This window comes from Lasioglossum baleicum, chromosome 9 (genome assembly GCF_051020765.1).
Source record: "Lasioglossum baleicum chromosome 9, iyLasBale1, whole genome shotgun sequence".
Taxonomy (NCBI): domain Eukaryota; kingdom Metazoa; phylum Arthropoda; class Insecta; order Hymenoptera; family Halictidae; genus Lasioglossum; species Lasioglossum baleicum.
The window spans coordinates 2,563,606-2,588,934 of record NC_134937.1 but is presented as its reverse complement, the minus strand read 5'-3'; the positions used below and the strand labels follow the sequence as shown (position 1 = coordinate 2,588,934).

The 25,329-nt window shown below is 42.6% G+C and overlaps 2 protein-coding genes across 9 annotated transcripts; one reads left to right on the top strand and one right to left on the bottom strand.

Annotated features, from left to right (window-relative positions):
* The first annotated feature begins 1,777 nt into the window (after positions 1-1,777).
* Positions 1,778-15,471, top strand: LOC143212410 (ATP-binding cassette sub-family G member 4). Of its 5 annotated transcripts, none has more exons than XM_076431206.1 (9): positions 1,778-2,000; positions 5,770-5,887; positions 9,294-9,489; positions 9,612-9,759; positions 11,230-11,469; positions 11,563-11,679; positions 11,842-12,102; positions 13,037-13,293; positions 13,374-15,471. In XM_076431206.1, exons 1-9 carry the CDS (start codon positions 1,778-1,780, stop codon positions 13,710-13,712), a joined length of 1,899 nt encoding a protein of 632 aa, XP_076287321.1. In that variant the 3' UTR covers positions 13,713-15,471. The 5 variants fall into 5 exon arrangements, with proteins under 5 accessions (XP_076287321.1, XP_076287325.1, XP_076287322.1 ...); XM_076431207.1 differs by lacking the exon at positions 1,778-2,000 and adding an exon at positions 2,296-3,224; XM_076431209.1 differs by lacking the exon at positions 1,778-2,000 and adding an exon at positions 3,262-5,535.
* Positions 1,952-24,951, bottom strand: LOC143212408 (uncharacterized). 4 transcript variants are annotated; one of them, XM_076431205.1, is made up of 11 exons: positions 24,794-24,951; positions 23,192-23,987; positions 22,899-23,104; positions 22,470-22,825; positions 19,918-22,358; positions 19,621-19,803; positions 19,223-19,522; positions 18,942-19,136; positions 18,673-18,786; positions 18,488-18,580; positions 1,952-2,316 (listed from the first exon to the last, which is right to left on the bottom strand). In XM_076431205.1, the coding sequence occupies exons 2-11, from the start codon at positions 23,966-23,968 to the stop codon at positions 2,296-2,298; spliced, it is 4,686 nt and encodes a 1,561-aa protein (XP_076287320.1). In that variant the 5' UTR covers positions 23,969-23,987; positions 24,794-24,951; the 3' UTR covers positions 1,952-2,295. The 4 variants fall into 4 exon arrangements, with proteins under 4 accessions (XP_076287320.1, XP_076287317.1, XP_076287318.1 ...); XM_076431202.1 differs by lacking the exon at positions 1,952-2,316 and adding an exon at positions 15,646-18,300; XM_076431203.1 differs by lacking the exon at positions 1,952-2,316 and adding an exon at positions 15,646-18,300 and having other exon boundaries at positions 24,821-24,948.
* Positions 24,952-25,329: the final 378 nt, after the last annotated feature.

Genomic DNA, 25,329 nt, shown 5'->3' with positions numbered 1-25,329 from the left:
TCGTATGGAGACGAAAAGCAAATAAACTGCAGCACGTAATAAACAATTGCTTGTAGGCTACAATGGAAACAGTCCGCTCGCGCGCGTGCGAAGAGATTCTTCGCGTCTCGCATGATTTTGGCGCTCGCGCTCGACGCAGCGATGGATACACTTTAATCGTGCATAACTATATATAGGGAAAAGTGTACCGAATATAGTACAATTTGTAATCATGCGGTGCTACTTGGAACGCAAAAGATATTCCGTATCAAAGATGAGGAATTTTGACAATTTCCGTGCCTTCACTGTGCATTACTTTTTTAATACATTATTTAAATTAATCGTTAATTGACAGTGTAAATTCTTATCGTAAAGGAATTCTCTTCATTTTAAAAGAAGAACAGAGAAAAAATATTAAACAGGTGGGTCAGGGCATCCAGATAAAGATAAGCATCTTTCTTCTGCGAAACAACCTATTTTATAAATGTCCAACTTTAAGTGTTCGTCACAATTACAATTTTGATTATATTTTATTCATTTCTTTATTTTCGAGGTAGATGGATATTTACATATTTAGGAAGCAATACAAACTTTGTACATGTCAATATGAGAAAGTTCATTTTTCGACAAAATGTCACTGAATTTCTCGATCCGAACCACTGTGCGGCGGGTAGCCTTTCCGTAACGTTACAGGTAGGTTTACATGGCCGATTACGATGGAGGTATCATTGGACATTTAAATTAACGAGCTGCAATAAATAATGCTCGTTGTGCTTTCGGATTAAAGTATTGATACGACGCGTATCGATCGCCTCGATATTTCGATATTATTACATCAGGATATTGTATGATCGAATATGTAGTGGAAAGCAGAAACTGCGCTAGCGCTGCGAACTGACAGGATAGAGAAGCAGGTATCTAATTACACGTAGTTACTAGTTAAGGGTGAAAACGAAGTATGTAGCACGTTATAATTTCATCTCCGAACGCACGAATGCTAATCGTATCCGCTCTAGAAACGAGAAATTGCTTTGACCGCTGCGATTAAAGTTACCGGGAGCAGATTTTTTTCGGCCGCAATCAATTTCATCGAGAATCCACGGTTCACGGACACGCAGTGCACCTTGCACGCTCTTTCCCAACCTTCGTCGAACGTTGAAGCCGGTTTGCTTACTACATACATATTACGAATTACGACACGAATATCGTCGCGGCGGTTTCGTTGGCACGTTAAACGGACGCCACTTTTCATGTAACGGCCAGACCTTACTCTCATTCTTTTACATTCTACGTAAACGCGATCGATCGATGAACAGCCACGCACAGTCACGGATACCCCCAGACGCCAGACGCAACAAACACACAACAAACGCAAACGACATGCATACTCTGTCGGAAAGAATCGTCGCTCTCTGTCGGTTACTGTCCATTCCAACGAAAAGTAGACAACTATTAAAAAATGAAATTGTAGCAATTTCGTTCTGCGGATTTTTCACTGTGAAAATGCATCGCATCGTTTCGATGTTTTTGTTGCAGAGCGTCGCGCGGTTCAATTATGCAAGAACTGTGATCGACCGAGGAAGGAAACAGTGAACTCACGTGGCCGTGAAAGAGGAAGAGAAGGAGTAGCCGGCGCTAGACATGCTTCTTCGGACGTGAATCACGGTCAGAAGGAAAACACCGTTTCCCCGCGAACGTGAACACGGAGACGGAGACGGACACGGACCGAGTCGCGCACCGCGTCGAAACGAGAACCGCTTGTGATTCGTCTACATAAGTCTAAAGTCTAACAGGAACGATGACCACCTCGCCGAACCATTGTTCACCGTCCCGGTCATCCCTCAGCTGCTGCCAAATCGATCACAACAGTCACGACGATGTGCACGGTGTCACGATCGTCTCCAAAGAGAATTACTACCTGAAGGAGAAACACTCGTTCCCGAAGAGGCCGGAAGTCGACCTCGCCTTTCACGATCTACGGTACACGGTCACCGAATGGAACATACGGAACATCAGACCGAGTAAGTGTCCACCTTGAACCGTAGTTCTCCTGGCACTGGCTACATCTACTAACCTCGCGAACCTTCCGTGAGAACCGATCGCTTTTCTGCCAAATCGATTAGCTTCGCGCGAACCTCTTGGCCAGTGGCGTTCAAGATTTCCTGGGTGCTCGTTTCTCACGAATCCGATAGCGTTCGTCTCTTCTAATTATCATAGTGCTTACTCCATACAATTCTCATAGTACTCGTCGCTTCATAGAATCTTCATGGAGCACGTTCCTCCAGATTTCGCCAGTACTCTCAGAATTCTCAACGTTCAGTCCAAGCGACGTAATATCTAAAGAAAAAACAAAAATGAGAGTTGATCGATTCATTCTCAATTCCCGAAGAATGTCTATTGGTCATTCGCATAAGTGAAAATTGTGGATGCGCCGAAGATGGTTCGACTCGGTGTGATTTCGTTCAAATAATCGATGATAGATCAGCAGGAGACTTTTTCCTCGTGAAAACTTAAATTTTGAAAAGTTTACGGTCGGAGTTCGCGATCCCGAGACTGTGCATTTCAGCGTATTAAATGTGCGCAGTGCGCGGCGTCGAGAGAAAGCGGATGAAGTGGTCCTGCGAGTGGCGAAGAAAGTTTTGAACAGAGAAAGCGGTCGAGCGTTTTCAGAAGAAGAAACCTTTCTTCGTTAGAAACCAACGGAACGAAAAGAATAATCAATTCAACATTCGAACGATCGACAGATTCATTCTGGAAAATTGCTAGATCTTGATTCGGATTCCTCTCTTGATTTCGAGACTCTACAGGTTATAATTGTTCGGATCAATGAAGAGTGTAAAACTCGGAATATAATTCACATTTTTTCGTTTGAACGTTGAACCGAAGTTTGTTCGACTTGTTTAGGTACAATTAGTAATTAGTTATTAGAAGTCTAGCTTGCATTCAGCAAATACGCCCATTTATTATACGTTCTATCGGAGGCATAAATTTCTATTTGACTTCTGACCGATCGGTCACGCGTTCGTTATGTGCATCAATGCTTTTTTCTCCGATCGTTTTTTCCCGATAACTGCTATCGCGTATTAATCGCATGTCGTTTCAAGTTTATACAATTAGTCTTACGAGGAAGAGCTTCGGGAGATCCGGGAGTGATTCTACTTTCAGCGAAGCATCGCGGGATTGTATAATTTACAGCGACGCGACCCGATCAAATCAACTTTTAGTGGATAACAAATGCTTCATCGGTAAATCCGTGTATCTTGTTTTTCATTTTTTTTTTAACGATGTTAAGAAAAAGATAGATGATAAGAAAACTATTCCAGGACACAATCGCATCCGAATTAGATTTGTACGGTTTCCTTGGCATGCGCTGGACTTGACCGTCGAGCTTTTCGTCCCTGGTTTATCGAGTAGTCGGAGAAGTTTGCCTGCCCCTCATATTTTATTTAAACGCCACCATTGCGCGTCTCGCTTACTCACGACGTAGATATTCCCCCGCGATATTCTGAACGCGCAGAGATAAGCCGCGCCGATGAATATGTACCGCGTCCATGTGTGCTTTATGGTTGTCACCGCGCATACGACACCAGGCAGACATTGCTTGTACGTAAAGTTCAGTCGATCGCATCCGTTCGCCGAGATTTTTTGTATTATTCATGCATTAACAAAGGAAAAAGTACGTCACCGACGACGATGGGACGCGCGACGTCGCATATGGAAAAACCGATAATCGGGGATGCACGATTCCACGATTCAGCGACTAAATACATACGCGATAGCGTTTCGCTATGATCCTTCTTGAAAATCTATCGGTGACAATGGCAGATACTTGCTCTCAACCCTATATAGAATTCTATTTTTTATTCCAAGTACATATTTGGCAAGTATTTAACAAAGTTGCACTTCAATGTAGAATTAGATTGCGCGTTTGATGTGTTGCTCATAGTTGACAATCGCAATGTTCGGGAAGCACAGTTACTCCACCAGAAGATACGGCGCGGCGCAGAGACAAATCGAATTTCGCATCGTGTGCCGGCTCTATTCACATGATATAAATATTGCGTTGCGTTGAGTTGCGTTGCGTTGCGTTGCGTCGTGTAGTCACGTATTTATCGACCTCTAAACGGAAGCGGAATAACATTATTCTAAACACGGGCGGACGACCGCACACGCCGAGCAATGTTTTTCTACGTTTCCACAGTAACAACGCGATGGAATCAGAAATTTGTAAAAATACATACAACATTGAAACGTTTAAGACACGGAATATACTTGGTAAATTTCATTTCTTCAGAAATTGCATGAGGAAATTTGGATGTCGGACGGAGATCCGCTCCGTCTAGTTACAATTTTGCACGATTCTAGAATTGGCTGTACTTTCGCTTACTCTTTAACGATTCCACGAAACGATGCGATGTGTTGACGTTGACGAGCAGACCGGCGCGACGGTGCATGACAAACGATTGTTTTAATCGATGGAACGTGTCGAAGGTAGCTCTCACGATACTTCCCGCGTGACCTGTACATATGTATATATAGGTCAGCCGTGGGTGGCACAAGTTATCTGACCAATATTCCCAAGTCAAGGATAGCGAGACATACGGCGAGACACGGCGCGGCGCGGCGGGCGTTACAATTGAAAGCCGATAACACGAATATGTATACTGGAAAATGACAGGCGCTTTTTCCTTCTTTTTATTCTTCCTTTTTCATCCTCTAATTGGAATTGTAAGTAGGTGTCGTTATCCAAATATTTGAACCATTATTCGTTATCATTGTAACAGCTTCTGTTTTTACGGTTTTTACTGTACTTTTTTACGGGAGAGAACGACATACCGATCGGATATGTTATCGAGGGTCGCGAGCGATGACATTTGCGCGCGATAACACACCGATCCCTCGAATTTCGCGTGCTACGCGAATGTTACACCAGTATGTAATACGTACGTATCCGACTATCGTTCGGTTTCGTAAGCGTCACCGTGTAGTTTGATTTTATAATCGAGACTCGCAACCAGCCTGCGCGAGTTCGTAGCAATTTGAATTTACAGAAGCCGCCGTGAATCAATCTTATACGTCGCGCGTCGGTGCCTTCTTCTTCGAGTAGGAACTAATATGTAAATAGTTTTTCTCGATACTGGATGTTCAACCTATCGAGCAGTATTTTCTATAAAACCAATGAAATATTACTATATCACTAACGATAAGACATTTTTTCAACGAAAAATTTCAGAAATCCCCGTCATTAGGCAATTCTGTTAATCGATTTCCGTTTTGTTTTTTCACGACGCGACGCGCAACGTCCGCCTGGCAACTTGCAACGGATTGTTCGACCGTGGGAAAAAAAGGAACTACATACATACATCAGGAAAACGCTCGGCTTCCGATCGTGGATGCACAATAGCAGCTGTATCGTGTTACACAAGATCTCTGACGTATTTCACGTTTCGGTTCCCATATTATTAGCATCTACAATCTACGGTGCGGCTTACATTCCGCTAACTCACAGAATTTAAAGAACACCTTGACATTGTCCAGCTCGTTTCTAGACGAACGGTAATAATTACACGAGATAACTGGTTGTAGAAATCGATCTTGCGCTTATCCTAGTTTTTATGAAACAATCTGTCATGGTTCGAATCAAAATTGCGAATCATTAGACAAAGACTAGTTTTATCGTGTCGCGCGTCGTTCGCGCCCGTCTGCGAGAATGATTTCCTTGGCAGAAGTCAAACTACTGTATAATTATTAGTGCAATTATTATAGATCGATTGTTTTCTTCTCTTACAGAATACAAAGAAATTCTCCATGGCGTCAATGGAGAATTCAAAGCTGGCGAATTGGTCGCCATTATGGGACCCTCTGGCGCCGGAAAGTCAACCTTGTTGAACGTATTGGCTGGCTACACGTGAGTCAACTCTACTCGATGTAGATTTAAGCTGCCGCGAAGAACACGACGATCTGTGTTAATAATAATAATTGTTGTATCGGGGATCAATCTAGTTGCACAGTCTTTTAGGAAATGATTATCTTTTAACTCGTACTCCTTACCTCGGGATATCGAAAATTCGACCAGTATCGCATTTAGTCTTTGCGAACTGTGGACGCTTGGCGCTTGCAAAGTGAATTTTTGAGAAACCGTAGCCTCCGTCTCTCTGTTTCTATCGCGGGGATCAATTACTATTCTTCGATTCGGCTTACGCACCGAGCATTTCATTTCATTTCCACGGAAATCTGCATATTGTAATATGCAGCTGAATCATCGGTGACCGCGGTGCGACATATTGTTTCGTCATCGATCTAATCGTAGACCGCCCACCATTGAAACCTCGCCGCGAGCTTTATTATTCATATGGGTACACGTTGCGCGTCGCCGGGCCAGAGAACCGTCGCGCGTCGCGTCGACCTCTCGGAACAACGAAAGTGGGTCAGTGCCCTTGGTCATCGCGAACCCATCGTTCTCGGGTTATTCTGCTTCCGCTGTCTTCCTTTTCTTATTTTAGAAATTCCACTTTGCCACTTCGAAAACCAGCCGTCTTCCCGCGTAAGACAGGATCACCTTGAATAACTACGTTACTGCTACGGGCCATTACGTGGCAGTAATCAGTTTTTTATGGGTGAAGCATTTTCGAAAATTTCGAGGTCACTCCTATTTTCTTCGATGGAATTATACAGTCGTTTTTTACGCAATTGGTTGCAGCGTTGCAGCTCAACATTCTCTTAAAATGAAATGAAAGATCGAAGCTTCAAGCTTGTTTATAGTCTTTTAGTATTTCGACTTACAAATTAAGCGGAAAACGGAACGAACAGCGCAGCGGTTGCATCGCTGCAACTGCAACGAATTGAGCACGCGGGTATGGGCAGGCTGACTGATGACTGTGCATTTGATTGGATCATAAACGGCAACTCTACCCCGTAATCGCGCCATAAACGGACAAACACTGTCCCAAGCTTGAATTCGGTTCAGGATGTTTTCCTAGGAAAACGGCGTCAATAAGAACATTATGAATCCAATAATGAGTTGAGCGTAGGAAGTAAATAGTCACGCAACTGTCGAAAATTTATTCGCGCGGAATAGTAATTGTTTATCAGCGCGAATACGTGATTTCCACGTAACACTTCGAGTCGGTAATTAAGGCGACTTTAAATTAAGGGAAAAAATTCGAACAGCGAGGACAGGATGACGAATCGTAGAAACACAGTGAGAGCATACTCGATCAACGGAGGAATTTTTTCTGCGAAAAATTAGCGGCCGTGTTTCGCCGAGAATAATGCGAGGCGTCGAAACAGCATCGAATTATACCAGCTTGCCTTTTCTTCACCGTCGCTTCACAGCGCACAGTGGTCGAGAAACCGATCTTTTTGGACGAAAATCTGTCGACAATTCAGTTTTTCATCGATTCAAATGGAATTTTTTTAAAAATGTTCGTAAAGGACTATACTTTGATGACGTGCTGCGCGAAAATTATTAACTGTCACAAGAAATCAAGAATCCTTATCTACAAAACCCAATAACTCCGATACTTCATCCGCCCATACCATAAATTTGCATGCCCCAGCTGAGTTGCTGACACTTCTTAACCCTAAACCCTAAACCGCAAAATTTTAAACTGTAAAAAAAATAAGAAAAAAAAATTTTATTAAAATTTATCCATGGTATAAACTACCTCCATCAGTTCATAAGGTACTGCAACATGTAAGTGAAGTACTTGCTACATTTGAAATGCTAATTAGTTTGTATTCAGAAGAGCCACAAGAGGCAATAATAAAGTCTTCAGGAAATCACGAGCTGAAAACTCCCGAATGTGTGTTGCCGCAGAAAGACAAATATAGATATTATACGGCATATGTTATTATCATCCGATCCACTTATAAGCTCTTTAAGAATAAAGGATGGCAAGCACAAGGAAGTTCTTCCTCAAGAAGCAAAAACGCTACTGTTGGATCAATAAAGTAATGGTGAGTCTCATGAGTGCCAAATGTAATTCTATTCAATTGGTAATTCTCAGGGCCAGATTTACAGTTTAAAATTCTGCGGTTTAGGGTTTAGGGTTAAGAAGTGTCGGCAATTCAGCTGGGACATGCCAATTTATGGTATAGGCGGATGAAGTATCGAAGTTATTGAGTTTTGTAGATAAGGATTCTTGATTTCTTGTGACAGTTAACGATTTTCGCGCAGCACGTCATCAAAGTATAGTCCTTCACGAACATTTAAAAAAAAATTCCAATTGAATCGATGAAAAACTGAGTTGTCGGCAGATTTTCGTCCAAAAAGATCGGTTTCTCGCCCACTGTGCAGCGTGGCGCGGCGGCCATCGAACGAAATAATTTCCAGTCACGTTAACCGTAACATCTCGAAGTCTCGAAGAGACCATCGCAGCGTGTCCTTCGATTTCGATGCGTTCCGTCCATACATCGCATCGGTTGAACGCGTCAACGCTTCTTTTCCATTAGCATAATGTTTTTACCGATTTCTGTCAAGATTTACACCACCCGATGAACGTTCAATCGATTCGGATCGAAACGATATTCATTAGCCATGCGAATTCGTTGTTCTTGTTTCGTTCGATAAACTGGTAACGCGAATTAAATGTCGCGAAAAGGTGAAACGTTAATAGTCCTCGATAAATATTTCGTTAGCATGCAAGCTGAAGCGATTGGCATTCAAAGGGCAAGATCGTGCGACAGACTGACGGAAGCTAAACTTTTTAGATGGGATAGAAGAAGTGCTCGACATTCGTTATACCGTGACATCGTGACCGTGACCGATTCGACAGGATAAACAGACAATAAATTACTGTAATCGATCGAGATAAACGATACGCGAACCGTCGATCTTGATTACTGTTTAGGCTCGCGAGATGCTCTTCTTCTCACATGCGTATGTATTCGCAACCAATCGCTCGGTTGAAATTCTACAACCGGATTCTCGGCAGCAATTTTTTGTCATTTTCTTATTAATAGATCGACACCGTTCATGCAAAAACCATATGTATGTACATATAACTGTTCCATCGCGCGTCGTTTATCTAATATCCTAATGACTAATATGTCAACTTTTAGTACAACTGTACTTTTCTTTCTACCGTTTTTATTACTAATGTTCTTGTTTCGTGGTATTTCGCGGATATTTGTAAATCGCATAGACTCTTTTTGTATTTTCACTTTCCACTCGATCATCTCCAAGTCTCTAACAATAAGTAAAATTATTTCTTTCTTTGAATTGATGTTGTTTTCTTTTCTTTTTTTGGAGACACGGTAGGTGACGAAATTGCTGGATACTACCTACAATTAGTAAACCGTTCACGTTGCAGAGTGAAGGGTGTCCAAGGGAAGATTCTGGTGAATGGAAAGCTTCGGATGCCGTACAGCGCTGGCTGGAAGAGAACTTCGTGCTACATAATGCAAGACGCCCTGATGAGGACGAGGATCACAGTCGGCGAAGCCATGACATTAGCCGCTCACTTGAAACTCGGCTACACGATCAGCTCGGCCTACAAGCACACTCAAGTTAGTCTTTCAATTTATCCGAATTACACCGTCCTCTGACCTGAAAAACACTCGATATCGCCAATTCACCAATCTACAGTCTACACTACAAACTGCATCGCAAATACGTTGCTCGTTCTCAGGTTCTGGAACTGCTCGAAATGCTGGGTCTGAGCCACTGCTACGATACTTTGTGCGGAAAATTGTCCGGTGGCCAAAAGAAACGTCTCGATGTCGCTCTGGAGCTTTTGAGCAATCCTTCAGTATTATTCCTCGACGAGCCAACAACAGGTAATTAGAAAACCTCGTGAAATTCGAGTAAATATCACTGCAACTACCTGGCGCCATTTCAATCAGTATTCGATAGGAAAATCGAGAGATTTACAATAGAGTGTGTGTACTTCAAATATCTTTAATACTTATTTCAGTGTTTAACCACGCGCGATGACATAATATGCCGCATCGTGCGACCGGCAAACGCGTAAGCAGAATAATTGGAAGAAAACAAGACTAGTTTTCATGTAACCTACTGGAGGCGACGCGACGCGACGCGGTACATATGTAATCGCATTTGCATCGGCTTACACACATTGTGTTTTCAATGTCTCGGGCAAAACGGGTTTGAGCAACTTTGTATCCGTGGGTGTTACTCAATCTTACGTCGCAAATCGACTTGAAAAAGAAGCAGTAAAAACGAACTGACTGTTGCATACCATGTAAATTGATTAGGTGTCATTATTTCCGTCTAATTGATGTTATCCGGGTATTGGTGTTCTACAATAGAATGCAAATCGATTGAAATCGCTTCGAAGGTCGAACACAATCACAAAGAAGTTAGCCTCGGGAAGCTGCTTGTCCGAACACGGAAAGTCATCTCAATCATTTTTGCAATCGATTCTAAATGCTAGGATCTTAAAGGTGTCGTCTTAATTATAATTCCATGAAAAGATACGAACAGTTATAGATGTAAATCAGGCAGGCAGATCAATTAATCGACGACGCTAGGAGATAAATGCCTCCTACGTTTTTAACCATATGAAAAATATTGTATATCTGGACATCCGGTATAAGTAGGACACTCTGCGTAACTCGATGGAGAAACTCGAGCGTTTCCATCCTCGCAGAAAACGATTAATCGAGTTCTCGCAATATTGTTGAGAATAACTCTGCGAAACTGGTGCCGCGGAGAGTCGAAAGAATTTTCGCTATCGTAGCGAATAATAACGGTAAAAAGGTGCGTTCAAAACGGTGTACTACATATGTATGTATTATGGAAAAAAAGAAGCGAGACAGACTTTTAAGTGTAATGAACGAGGAGAGCTGTTTCTAGCCTTGTAAACGATCCATCGAGTTACTAGCCACTACTCAGTCAGCCATAGCAATCCTGACAGGCTAATGATAAGACTGGACAACGCGGGGACAAAGGAAACGGGCGCGACGTATACACGCGACACGCGACACGCGCAACAAATGGAATAAACGGGTGGATGGCAAACATCTGCGCGCGAGATTACAAGACCGATAAAAGAATATGTACTTCGGCGTTTCGCGGAGAACGCGCAAGGTACCCGACTGACGAGGAGGCGCACGAGGGTTTCGCAACATGTTCTCGCCCCGATCGCGATGCATAGTTTTCATTATTTCTCTATCAGCGAGATATGTAATCGGTTTCGTTTGTCCAACATTCTCGCGAACGTTACAACTAAAAAACATACAAGAGACGACGACTCGAGTACAGGAAGACGATCATCCTTGTTTCAGGTTTGGACTCTGCGTCCTGCAGCCAGTGCATCGCGCTCTTGAAGCGTCTCGCTAAAATAGAGAGGCGTACGGTGATTTGTACGATACACCAGCCGAGCGCGTTGCTCCTGGAGATGTTCGACGCGATTTACTGCGTCGCCAGTGGCTATTGCATTTATTCGGGTCCGGTAAAGTCGTTACTGCCGCACATGTCCTCGGTCGGAGCCGAGTGTCCGTCGTACCACAATCCGGCCGACTTTCGTAAGTTACCTTGGAACCTATCGAAATCAGTCCCGTCTAAAGTCTAAACTTATCGTTAGTCATAGTTGACGGGGACAACGGGGTGTGTTACAGTGTTGGAGGTCGCGATAGGCGATTACGGTATCAGCGTCGAAAAATTGGCAGCTGCCGCAGAGTCGATGTGCATGGACGATAACACGGTAAAGACGTACCCGCCGAAGCCAAATACAGGTATATGTATTACACTATATACATATGTAGTAGAATATTTTCTCTCTTACGCAATTATCCTTCTCTCTTTGCATTCCGCTTCTCCTTGCATCGCCGAAATGTTGACTCATTGACTCGACGAATATTTCAAAGAAAAAACTCAACTCTGTTTTCTCGATTCAGACAATTCTCCGGAGCCACCCTCGCCTGCAGGATTCCTCGCGCAATGTTACCTGCTCTACAAAAGGCATCTGCTATGCCTGAAGAGGGACTATACGTTACTAGTGGTTCGACTTCTCTGCCACCTGCTGATCGGAGTAATTTTCGGCTACCTGTACATGGGAAGCGGTTACAGAGCGAACGGTGTCCTAGCCAATTACGTCTACCTTTACGGATCCTTGTTGCTGATCGTCTACACTGGAAAAATGGCTGTTACCCTTGCCTGTAGGTACTTACCTACATATGTACATGTAATAGAGTCGACGCACCTCGTACGAAATTCATCGAGATTAGCGGACCATCAAAAATATCAATCATTAGTCTCTCGAATCGAACCTAGCACGAGACACACGATTAAGCAACCCGCGAACCTTATACGTTATTAATGCAGCGACCGAAATTCGTAAATTACAGTTTCTTCATTTTATGACTGGGTCACCGAAAACCGGATTTCGGAATTGTTCAAGTTTTCACACACTCGCGCGCAGCGGGAGAAAACAATGCACGGTTCGCAGCGCCGCGCGCCGTTTCAATAATAATTATATCGGCGAACTCGGTGAACGCGCAAGAGACCGGTAACGGTTCCGTCGGGATTCGCGTTTGCCGCATCGTTTTAATGGGACCAGCTACTTGAAATCTAGGTCGAGACACGCAGAACGCGTTTATATCTCTATTCGCGATCTTGAAGAGAGCTAGCGCGCGTCCGTCCGTTCGCATCTCCTTTCTTTTTATTTATTAGAAATCGCTGGTATCGTATGTCGTATGCTTTTTGCGATCTAATCTTTCAAACACACAGAAATTATTGATTTCGAATGGAGAGCCACTGACTGTAACTGGAGTTGCTTCACTGGAGTGCTCTTTTAATTGGTGCCATAAGCGGACCGCGTCGCGTTGTGCCAGCCACTTTCTTATTTTATTCTTATTGCTCTTTTATGGAAAGTGTTTCAAGGTGAATGTAAACTAAACTTGGCGGTTCATATGTTCGAAAGAAAGTGAAAATAGCTAAGTGTTGCTGTGCGTATAACGTATAACGGTTCCAGGAACGAGTTCTTCGAGATATCGATCGATCTATGTACATACTAGTTTTTACAGCAGAAAACGTAGCTGTTCCGTGCGCGGATATCTACTAAAGTTCTCTCTCTTTTCGACAATGTTTCAGTTCCGCAGGAAATGCGGATTCTCTCGAGGGAACACTTTAACCGATGGTATCGATTAGCGCCCTATTACATCAGCATGCTGCTGGTGGAGATCCCGTTCCAAGCAGCTTGCGCAGCGACCTATTTGGCTGTTAGCTATTGGCTGACAGGACAGCCGGTCGAAACACCTCGTATTATTTCCTTCATGGTCGTTAGCATAGCCGCCAGCTTGACAGCTCAGGCTTGGGGCTTCTTCATCGGAGCCACCACGCCGGTCAAGGTACCTTAGGCGCTTTGACTTTTCTTCTATCTCATCTTGGTTCCAACAAGTTAGAAAACCAGCAAAAACTCTACTTTCAGATCGCCGTGTTCGCGGGTCCCATCCTGGCGGTGCTGTTCTCGGTTTTCGGATTTTGCATCCGTTACATGGACACGCCGTTGATGTTCCGTTGGATGTTCCACATATCGTACTTCCGCGCCAGCTTTCACAGTCTTCTGCACACTGTCTACGGTTTCGATCGGATGGACCTCAAGTGCGACGACTTTTATTGCCATTATAAGAAGCCCACGCAATTCCTGAAAGAAATGGACATCGCCGACACCAACGTGATCGACAATCTGATTCTGATCTTGGGTATCGGCGTATTGATGCATTTGCTAACGGCTAGCGCGCTCTGGTGCAAACTCAACAGAAGATAAAGACTACCGGTCCACCGATCTCTCGGTGTTCCAGTATTTCTATCGATAAATCTGTGTACACATGGACACAGGCGTGTAACGCGACGCTGAAACGACAGTTCCTTTCGGCCTTTCGGGACCATAACGAACAAATTGACAAACGCGTAGCGGAAACCCTATTTATTTCGACGAGGGCGAAGGGAAGATAATTATCTGTTAATCGCGAAAAGACTCTCACAATCGATACCGGCATGCGACGCAAAGTAGAAGTAGGACTGGAAATGCCGGACGCGTTCTAACGGCAAAACGTTAACCTAATCGTGCTACTGGCACGTGAAACATCCGGGTTTTCGTTTATCACCGTCACCGTCACCGTGTTACGGGCCTCTGTTAACTTATTACACCGTTTTCCGTCAAAACGAGTGTCCTATATTACCTGGATTCAAGACTTTCGTAAACAATCGTTCGCTAGTTTCGTATACGCGCGGCGACCGTAATTTTCTGTTTCGCCTTGAAGAAAATCAAATTTATTTTCTACAGATCGTTATTTCGAATTACATATATTTCCTAGGAGGGTACCGTTGCATTTAGAAAGGCTGTTTCCGAAAGAGAGTTGTTAGCAAACGTGCGTTAATATAAGAAGAGAAACATTATTTTATTATTTTTCCGTAACGTGACCGTTATTAATTATCTTGTCGCTGCTATGGCCATTTTGAAAATCGCGGTCACGAGAAACGGATGATCGTAGAGTAAAATTTTTTTGGAGCGAGGGGGGGGGGTCACACTTGTGCCTAAGTACCTAGAGTACAATCAGAACGTGCGCGTGAACGATACGTGATATTTAGGGATATGCGGGCCGCCCGAATCGAGCCCGCCCGATTTTCTGCGACCCGACCCGAATCCGAATATCGGGTGGGCGGCCCGCACATACCTAGCGATATTACATTGATTATAATGTTAACATCGGGGCATTGTATATTATTTTTTGATAGAACATTACTTTTTTTTCTGTGAGACACATGCCTGGTAAGATCGTTGCGAACGAATGAATGAGAACCTTCCTCGAATAGGAAAAGGTTGAACAAATCACTTTTCATGTATTCGTAATAGAATAGATTCAACAGTTGATGTGATATATTTGTTACAGATCTTCTCAGAGTTAATCGAATAACGATATTTATGAAGAGTAGTCGAAGAAATCTGTTAAAAGATTTTAGATATATACACCGATACACACACGCGAATAATCATTTCTATATTAATACATATATATGTATATATATATGTATAGGATGTCCTGCAAGTCTAAATTTCAAGTCAATATTGTATAAATGTAATAATACCGTTTTACCGTTTCTATTTGTATCTTTAAATGGAGAATCGTACGCGTTATATACACTGTAAAGTTAGAATCAACCTGCGAAGCAGGGATAAGGCACGATAAAGTATCAGACTTTTCTGATTCTCACTTTTTACAGTATTTATTGCCGTGTTTAGTTGATCGAGAATTTTTCTACCGAAGGATTCGCTTTCTCGTTACCAAGAGAAGTTGGTACCCCCGATAGACACTGGAAAAGTGATGTACGCGAAGCTTTAAACAAACTATGTCGTAAACTGTAAACGAGATCGAGTGGAGAGAGACATGTGAAACATTCTTATTCCATCTATCTCGATATCTGTAGAAACTGTAAATGTTATATGTATATTTAGTATTATGGAACGTGTAAACGGATGCTCGGTTGTCCGAAACCTATTCAAATGAACGTACTTTCTTTTTTTTTATCAAGTGTCGAGAATTCCTTCACTCCTTCCTCGCAATCGGATTTGTCTAATTTTACACGGAGTCCAACGAAACTTTGTTTTCAGACGCGGAAGCTCGTTCCGCCGCGAGTTAAACTTTGCAGAATCTATGCTAAAAAGGAGTCGATGCACTCGTGTGAGAAAAGAGAACTGGTTTTATATTTGTAGTTTTTATTGTACGCTGTATCCAGTATGTGTCTACAATTCGGATACATTGTTAACTTTTCCAATTTTTTTGGCCTTTTAATTATTATCATATACAGATAGAACGCTAATACAACTTCCACGACCTAGTTCAATCAACAGGCATATAAAGTGGCCGAGGGAAGTGATAATTTTTCTTTCGGATAAATTACACATTTTTTTAAGTTAAAACTATCGTCTGTTTCGCATTGTCTATTCATGATAAATAAAACATCTAGGAAACGAATTTTCGGAGATCATATGAACACTATTAAATCGAACGACGAATCCCCTCTAGAAATGTACATACATACATACATGCATGCATACATACATACATACATACATGTTAGCGTTTCGTCGAACGTTCGCTCGTTACGTGGTTACGCGTCTAGATGATTTGGGAACGCAGAAGAACGGAACGGAAGAAGTAAGTGACAGAAGAAACATTCAAAGGTGTATCGTACCACAGAAACAATTAAAACAGATGCAGAGAGTATTCATATGATTTCAAATGCTAATGCGTACTGAACGTAGGGCGTCCATAAAAACGACGCGGGTCTCTCGTCGCCTCGGTTTAGCGTTACAAAAACTTTGTTTTTTCGCCTCGCAGACTAATCGGTGATGAACACGTGCGTAATCAAATGCCGAATCTTATCGGTGGTGCTCGGCGTAACGATGACTTTAAGCGATACGTTGCATCGGAAGAATCCAAAAGTCCTGAACGAACGAAACCTGAGCGTACTATTGAATATTCGTTAGGATGTTACGTTACATTATACGTGTATATCAAAATCTAATCCATGTAAAATAATGCAAGTTCTTGATACAAAGGGTGAGAGAGAAGCTATCAACGCTTCGATAACTTTGAAACTATAAGGGTAGATGAAAAATTCAACTGAACTCGCAGTATGACACAAATTATGTATGTCTCTGCACAGAATGTTGCAAAATTGCTTGTTAGCTTTTTTAACGATTCGTTGATAACTATTGAATTCTTCCCGAACGTAACAAGTTCCTGATGAAGCATTTCTAGAAACAAAGCGATCCCCAGAGATGGTTTCTCTTTAAGAAAAATGCAAAATGGCATAAAAAATGTGCTACGTTGTCAGGACATTTTTTACTCCATTCTATACACTAACGTACTTTCTCTAAAGAAGCTAAATCTTGTTCATCAGAAGCACCCCGCTTAACTGTAATATACTAACGCTTCCGGTAAGACGTGTTACCAGTATTTGTGATTGTTAGTCGGACATACGCAACGCAAACATCCAGATATTTCAAATTTTCGATTCTTATCCGTAAAACAAAGTAAAAAATTCCGTTTAAACTACGCACGTGGGCTGTTTGTTTAACTTCTTCAGGGAAGAAATTTCTGCAGTCGAGAAACGAGAGAGATACACACACAGAGAGAGAGAGAGAGAGAGAGAGAGAGAGAAAATTTAAAATATGTTAAAATATTTTCGGTGCTTCTATACGGCAAATTTGTTTGTTTTTATCGTTGACAGATTCCGTTGCTCTCCGACAATTTTCCATATCGATGACCGAGCATGGTTTTGCATTTAAAAATAAAACGAACGTACCGGTATCCCTGAGGAAGTTAAAAACATACATCTTATACGGTATCTTGATTATTATATCATATACGAGTATGTACAGAAATAGATGTCGAGGGCTTCTATACGTTTCTTTGATCGGTGCCTCGAGGCAGCCCGTTACAAACTGTGTGCAGAGATAGCTGCTTGTAAATTACAAGGGGTCAAAAAGATCCTACGTGTTGTTTTATGCTGCAAAAGAGACCTCTGTACTATCTCCTGGTTACGTGATAAACAGTTAAAAACTTGAACGTGCTTATTTATAGCCACAAAAGGGACGCTTGTTACATTGACGCGTGATCCATATCGCGGTTCCTTTAATACTTTTAGTTTTTCTTTAAATATATTAATAAAACGTTGCAATATTTATTATTCAATCAGATGAAAGATGTATCCCGTGCAAATGTCGCTGGTTCCCGCCCGCCATTCGCATTTTGCACGATATTTCCACATTTTCGTTTAGCAATTTTTATTCGGATTCTAGAATGCATAATTTTTCTCATGTACACGTCATCATCGAGTAAGATCAACATCATCTCTGATCCGAATGAATAATACTTAAAAATTCGTAATCGAATAGGAATTTGAATATTTACTTTTCAATACTCCTTTCAGTAGGCACAAGCAACAGAACGTATACTAAACAATAGGAAAGAGTGACGCCGATGAACGCATCGGTGTTCGATCGATAAAAAAACGAAGAAAAAGAAAGAAAGAAAGAAAGAACGAAAGAAAGAGAACATAAAGTAGAATACAAAAGAAACGAAGAGAACTAAGTGAAACATAGATTTGTCCGCTTGGTCTGCTCCAGGAAACGTTTTAGAGAGACCGAATGAATAGGTACATTATTCGTTATGTAATATTTACAGCAATTCAATAATTATTACTTGTCTCTATTAATTATTTACATCGGGCCATATAGAATTTTGCGTTTAATCACAATATTTCGACTGTTTCACCTTTCTTTGCGCCTCGGATTCATCCTCCATGCCGTACAGATGATGCCGGTGCTTCATTTCGGTCGCATAAGACTTTAAACGAAACCAATTGAAACAGAAAAATCAAACGTGAACTTTCGAGTTGATCGTGGTCAATGAGAAATAAAGAAACAAATGAGAAGATACGATAAAAAGCAAAGAAGAAGCAGGTGAACCGTTCTCTAGGGTAACATTCAAATATTTTCTCGTAGCATAAAAATTAATTTAGTACTAAACATACCAGACGTGAACGCACTCTTTTTGGCATGTCTTCCTGTAAACTATAGATCTCGTTTCGCTTCAGCGCAAGCTGCGAACCATCTTCGAAGGTTACCTAAATCATGAAAGAATGAAAAAAAATCAACAACGTAATTACAAGTAAACGACTGTTCGCGCGGTTAAGCAAATCAAATAAATGTTACTCACGTTATACATGATCCTGTGATTCGTACCCTCAAAGATACCGTCATACGGTTCCCCATCTGTCCATTTTACAACGACAGCGGCACCCCGTTGCGGTTGGTTTCCAGGATCATAATTCTATAAAGAATGGTAATTAATTTTTACAGGCGCGCGCGGGTAAAACACTAGGCGCGATACATTCTCGTATCGTTCTATAAATACAATGTATAATAATTAGCCACCAGCGTAGAAATAGGTAAAACAATTTGTAATACTTGAATCGTTGATCGTACCGTTATATCCGATGGATACAGATCCTCGCTGACACTGCTGTCTATTTTAAACGTGACCATATAAAACAGAGTGTCGTGTATCGAATCCACTTTGGCTTTGTAATATCGGGAATTTCGATGTCTCGCCCAAACAACCTCACCCTGTCGAATGGTTGGAATTTTTTCCTTTCCGTCGTCGTGTCCGTCGCAAGTTACCTAAAGATAGATTTCGTTGTTACATACATAGAAATTCAAGCATAAACGTCGACATGTTTGCCCGTGAATATACATATACTATATACCTGAAACTCCAGTGAATTGTACACGGGTATCGAGAACAAAGCGCCGGAAATCAGTCCGCATGACGGGTGAAACAGGCTATTGCACTGGCTGCAATTTAGACACGCCCCGATCGTTTGGTTGCAGTAACAACATTGTTGCGTAACAATTTCAGGCTTGATACCTAGAACGTTGATCGGGTCTTTATTGATAGCATCCTTAAATGTGACTCCTGGTAATAGGAGAGCGCATAATATATGTGCCCAATTACTGTCGCTGGTACGTTTAAGAGCACCGCCGCGCATGGGGCATAAACAACACATCTGAAAAAAGAAAATATAATATACCAAACATATATCATCAAAACACTATCGTGTCCGTATTAAACAGAATTTATCTATATTCGGTCAGGGCTACGTACCACCTGTTGTTTACCAGCTTTACATTTATCGCACGCCCAATTTCGTATATCCGTGGGCACTACCGTAATACCGTAACACGATGCGTGTACGGTCACATGACATTCTCTGCAACGCAGCAGCTTATCATTGTCTGGTTCTACCATTTGTTCCTTCGAGTTCGCGACGAATATATTTGCAGACACCTAGATAATAAAAAGAAAAGAAAAAGAAACAAGTTAGATAATCGATAACGATGCAAGATATGAGGCCAAAGTTGAGTAAAATAGCAAATAAGCAATGGCGTGAAGCACGCTTACCCATATCGGTGAGCTGTCCGGTAAGACGGTGGGTTTGCAGTATTTCCAGTCTGCAGGCATCAGCCTGCCTTGGCCATTGTAACTGGAGGTAAACGGTGCGCAGATCGCGCAATGCGAGATTTGAGCGCTCCAATAATCATTGAACGCCTTGAGTAAATCGTTGTTCGGAATAAAGGGATACAACATGTCGGATATATGTCCTGGTATCATCGAAACGCGGTGAGAAACGCAAGGTGGCTTTTCCATGGGACTAGATGTTGCGCCGGTGTCTTCCTGACACAGGGTTGGCCCAACCTTCTCCGGTGTATCTTTTTTCCTAGTGGTCGCCTTCTTCAATTTCTCTTTCGACTTTCGCCGGGACGTCGGCCATTTGATGGGTTTCAACGGTGGCATGCTCGCGTATATATCTACCGAACTCTTCTCTATTCTTTGAGATTGCTGGTTATCTTGAACCGCAACTCCGTCTTCGTCTTCTTCCCGTTTAATCGGCAAAATGGTGGTAACATTTAGCGAAGCTTGTAATTCCGAAGTCGACGGATTCACAACGTGCGGCGTACCGCTGTTCAAACTCACAATGTTCAGAATCTGGCCGGGTTGACTAATTTCCAATGGATTGTCTACTTGAGTGGACACAGTCTTTACATTACTGACAATCGTGCTTGTACTCTTACCGAAAAACCTTCGATTACAGGATTCTACTTTCTGGCTTAACGCTCTCTTCAGCAGCAACGACTCTTTCGGTTTCGACAAGATCTTCAGATACGAGGACTCGACTAAACTGGCAGCCAGGTTAGGCTTTTGCAAGCATTTCTGGCTGAAGTCGTACATCATCGAAGACTGGGGATTTACCGACGACTCGTTCGTACGCTTCGAGGCCGAAGGCAAGAAGATATTCTTCGATAGACTAAACGAAGACGGGGTAGACATCTGACAATGAGAAGAATCTAAAGTTGCAACGCAAGACTGGATCGGCGTATCGTCCGCGTTCACGTCCTTCGAGTAAAACAAGCTGTTACTACCGCTTGGAAGTTGCCAGAACTTTGTTGCCATCATTTTCGACGTGTCGGTCGTCGACCTCTTTCCCAGAACCTTCACGTCTGTGCTGGGACTGCTAATACCGTGGCAAGTAATCGGCTGCGTGATCGTTTGACCCAAGACCGCGTTCTTCGTGAAAAATCCTTCGAGCCGTGGTATTTGAATCCCCGAGGAAACCAGAGGTTTCGACAACTCTAGACTCTCCGAATCGTTTCCTGGTTCTTGTACAGATATCTCTTTCTGTAAAATCGGTGGGGTAGAAAAACTTTTGTTCAAATACATGATATTCGCAAGTTTAGGCTCCTGGGGTTTCGCGATAGGCCAAGGCTTTGTTAAAACTACAACGTTGTTCGTTGCTGCGCGCGAATGTTTCTCTTCTCCCGATGGCTTGCCGGCATTCGCTTTCGAAGATCCCTCGACGGCCGGTGTATTGAAAGCTGCGCTTAGTACGTTCAACCGCGGAGCTTTTATAATATCTTTTTTCGAATAATTCGATCTCTCGGTTGAAATTGTGCCTACGCTTTTAAAACTGGTCTGATTAAACGGCTTTATCTCCTGCACGGTTACTTTAGCGTCGTCACCAATACATTCCGACTCCACAGCTCTGTCGATTTTAACAGGCTTCGCTTGATCCGGAGCATGTGGATTTTTCACCATGGCTGGCGTAGAGAACGTTGGCTTGACGATAGTCAAGTTGAGCTTCTTAGCGTTCTTCGCGTATACGCTCATTCGTTCGTCCAAACCAGGATCTAAAAGTTTCTCGTTTCCCTTCGGGTCACCGTACACAGCGCTTACGAGCGTACTCGCGACATTTACAACGGGTTCGTTGCCAGGGAATATCATGTTTCCGGTCGCTTGACTTCCTTTCCCTGGAACGATAGCAACGTCCTTCACCGCTAAAGATTTTTGCTGATTTAGGCTAGGCATGGCCATTAGCTGCCGTTGCACGTTAGCGTCGGACACGTCCAAAGGTTCGCCAGTGTCGAAGATGTTCATATTTAAATGCTTGTTCTTCTTTTTACCAGAACTCTTTGATTTCGTCTTCTTTGGTTCGCCAGACTTCGAATGTTTCTTCTTCTTCTTCACTGGTTTCCCAGCGGTTTCAGAGAAGTCCGATCCGTCCTCCGTTTTCATACTTTCAATGATGTTATCGCGAGGCGGTATAACGTTGGAGCAACCTTGCTCTTCGTCTTCCAAATGGCCGCTTTGATCCGGGAACGAAGGAGTCAAAAAGCTCAAGTCATCGTCGGGTTCTACTTTAATTTCAGTCTTTACTGTTACAGTCCCTGGAACACTCCTATTAGAGTCCTTTTTCGACTTTTTCTCTTTCTCCGCGTTCTTCTTCTTACGCTTGCGACTTTTCTTACGGTTGTAGCCGTCGTCGTACACGGTAGCTTCGTTTACATCTACAGCAAAAACAATTCATTGTGTTCATTTATATTCGGGCCGGTTAATTCTTTCAATTACACTAAAAAACACAAACTTGCTAAGAAAGTACACAGCAAACATATGTTTACCCATTTCTCCTGCCTTCAGCCAAATATCTTCCAAAACTTCTAGCTGCTGCTCGTCAGGTGGGTCGTCGGCTTCTTCCAATTCAAGGTCTTGTAAAACTTTCTTCACATCCGGTGGGATATCCGCTCGATTTACCAGTTCTTCCATATCGACATCCGGATTCGTCGCCATGATATTTTTCTTTTTGTGTATCGTATGGCGTTTGTTCTTAGGTGCTGCGCTTAAGTAACTCTGCGGTAATTGACCGTTGCTGCTGTTACTGCACAACAGGTCCATCTGAGACGGCATGGGCGCAGCTGTCTGCCTAGGATCTTCGGGATGTGGACCAATATCTTCCCCGCGCAACCACAATTCATATCTGCAACCAAGCGTTTTCTCGATCTGCAGGTTGTCCCCAACCTATGTACGTATTCTCGTAGAAATCTCATTACCTTTCTGGTTGGAAACGTTTCACAAACGTGTCCATAGATATTTTCACCATGTCCTTACTGCAAGTGCACTGTATAGCCCTTTTTCCATACTCTACCCATCGTGGCGTAGCAAAGTTGGTGGATTCGGCACAGTTGAATCCATGATTGAAACCAGCATGATAGCCATAAGGGAAAGTGATCATTATTTCTCCAGCCTCCTGCGTTATCTAAAAAAATACATTAACCCGTTTTTTATAAACTATCGTGTACGCGTGTTAGATTAATAAGAGACGGACAAACAAGTCTGAGCTTACTTTATTGCACGGAATAGAATACTGTCTTAATATTTGAGGAGAAATAAGAGACATCTTGTGACGTAAGAACGCTTGACAACTTTGATGACTCGACGGGAAGAAACCGCTGGCGAGTCTCTCCAGTCTGCGTCCATGTTCCGGAGGTATAGCATACCAAGTCTTTGGAGCTCCAAAGTGTAAATAATTTATCGAATACAGATCCATGTCCTCCGTATGCCACGCGAATGTGGCCTTCCACATTCCAAAATACAGATACGCCGTATTCACACCTTCGATAGATATGCCGTAATCTTTGTTCACATAGTCGAGTATCGTCCCTAAGTGATTAATGTTCCACTCTTTCACATCTGGATCGGTCAAGGAACCGGACACATCAGCCCCGTATATAGGAGCCACGTAAGTTATATTCTTCCAATATTTTCTTTCCAGATCTTCGTAGTCGAAGTGACGCGGAGTATTATAGCGCTCAGAATTGGCCAGCTTTCTGTATTCGTTCACGGTCATAGACTTCTTCTGTATATTGATTTGCTGGTACAGACCCTGCTTGCCGGTAACCACCTGGCAAACAGGAGCAGGAATGGACAAATCCAAATTGTCCAAATTGTAGCCTCCTTTCCGAGGAATCCATTCAGGAGGTGGAATCACTTTTGCTAAGCCTGCTTTGTGCGCGCCTCTGCTTTCCATATATTCCACGTACTTGGTAAAATCTTTGAACTCCTCGTAAGTAGGTCTAAAGACCTGAATGCGGGGAGTACCCCGCGAAATGTTGCTAACCATCTTCCCTTACTTTGCATACCTGGAAAATAACCGACACAAATTCGATATCACGGTCTCCATAAAAATTTTAATCCTTATTCTTAACTTTATCTTTAAAATTCGAAAAAAGCAATAATGCAACAGCGGCAAGTTATTACAACACAAACTTACGAATGTTATTAGTTTTTAATAAACGAAGACAAAAATGTTCTGTAATAGCAATTATAATTGCTATTACGATTCGTGACACATAACGATAAACACGAAATCAAAACATCCCGTGCAGTCATGATACACTCATGTGTACACACACACACACACCTACACGTAAGTTCATAGAAACACCCGCACAACAAACTTCATTATTTTATCATGAATTACCGCTGTACACAAAAAGAGTATATAATAGTAACCATGGCTAAAACAGGCCGAATCAATTGTGCGTAAGTTTAATGTTTTCGTGAATAACATTCGAAAAACCGAGTTGATATGTGCGCGAGGTGAGATGTTTTTGGAACGAAGCGTGCCGGAGGTGGATAAACAAAATGGATGATGGCTATTGTCAAGAACTGCCCCTTAAAATAAACTCTAACGAGCAATATTTCGTCGATATCTCGGCGGAGAAATAACGGAGCACGGAGAAAACATAAGAATCGCTGCTATCAAGAATATCCGTGGCACGTTCCGTTCGTTCCAGTTGGCTTTTCGCCGCAGATACGACGGCTAAATAGTCACGAAATCTCGTGCTAGCAGTAATATGTATTGACCGACAGAAAATTGTCGCTGGCGAAACCGCACAAAAACTTTCACAGATCTCATCGTCGCCTGGCCGCGCGCATTACTTACGTCAGGATCAAACGCGAATTCAATCACCTTTCCTGTATAAACACCATGTTCAACCAAATATGTATCGTCGTGGATTCTGCGATTTGACACATTCACCGCTGTACCCCGCGCGTCTCACGTAAGACCAATAAAGATGGCGTTCGACGCTCTATCAATCCGCGGACGCCAGAGCAACCACGCGTGCGCACAAAGCGGCAAATTCAAATGTTTGCATTTTGTCACGTACATGCTTTTACGTAAATATTCACGCGGATATCTTCGGTTTCAAGCGTTTCCACAAAGTCGGTGAAAATTGGCGTGAACGGCGTCGCTCGTAGAAGCGCATTCGGATAACTAGAAGCGTGAAAAATAAAGAATGCACGGTACGCACCGTTGTTTAATCACGAAAATTATTGTTTGACAAATTTCTCAGTATTCCGGCGATATTTGTACAACAGTGGAAAAAATAATTTGCAGAAATGTGATAACGAATGGCGTTTACAACGTTATAAGCGATGTTTATGCGTATAAGATATTTTTCATTGGTTCGAACGATC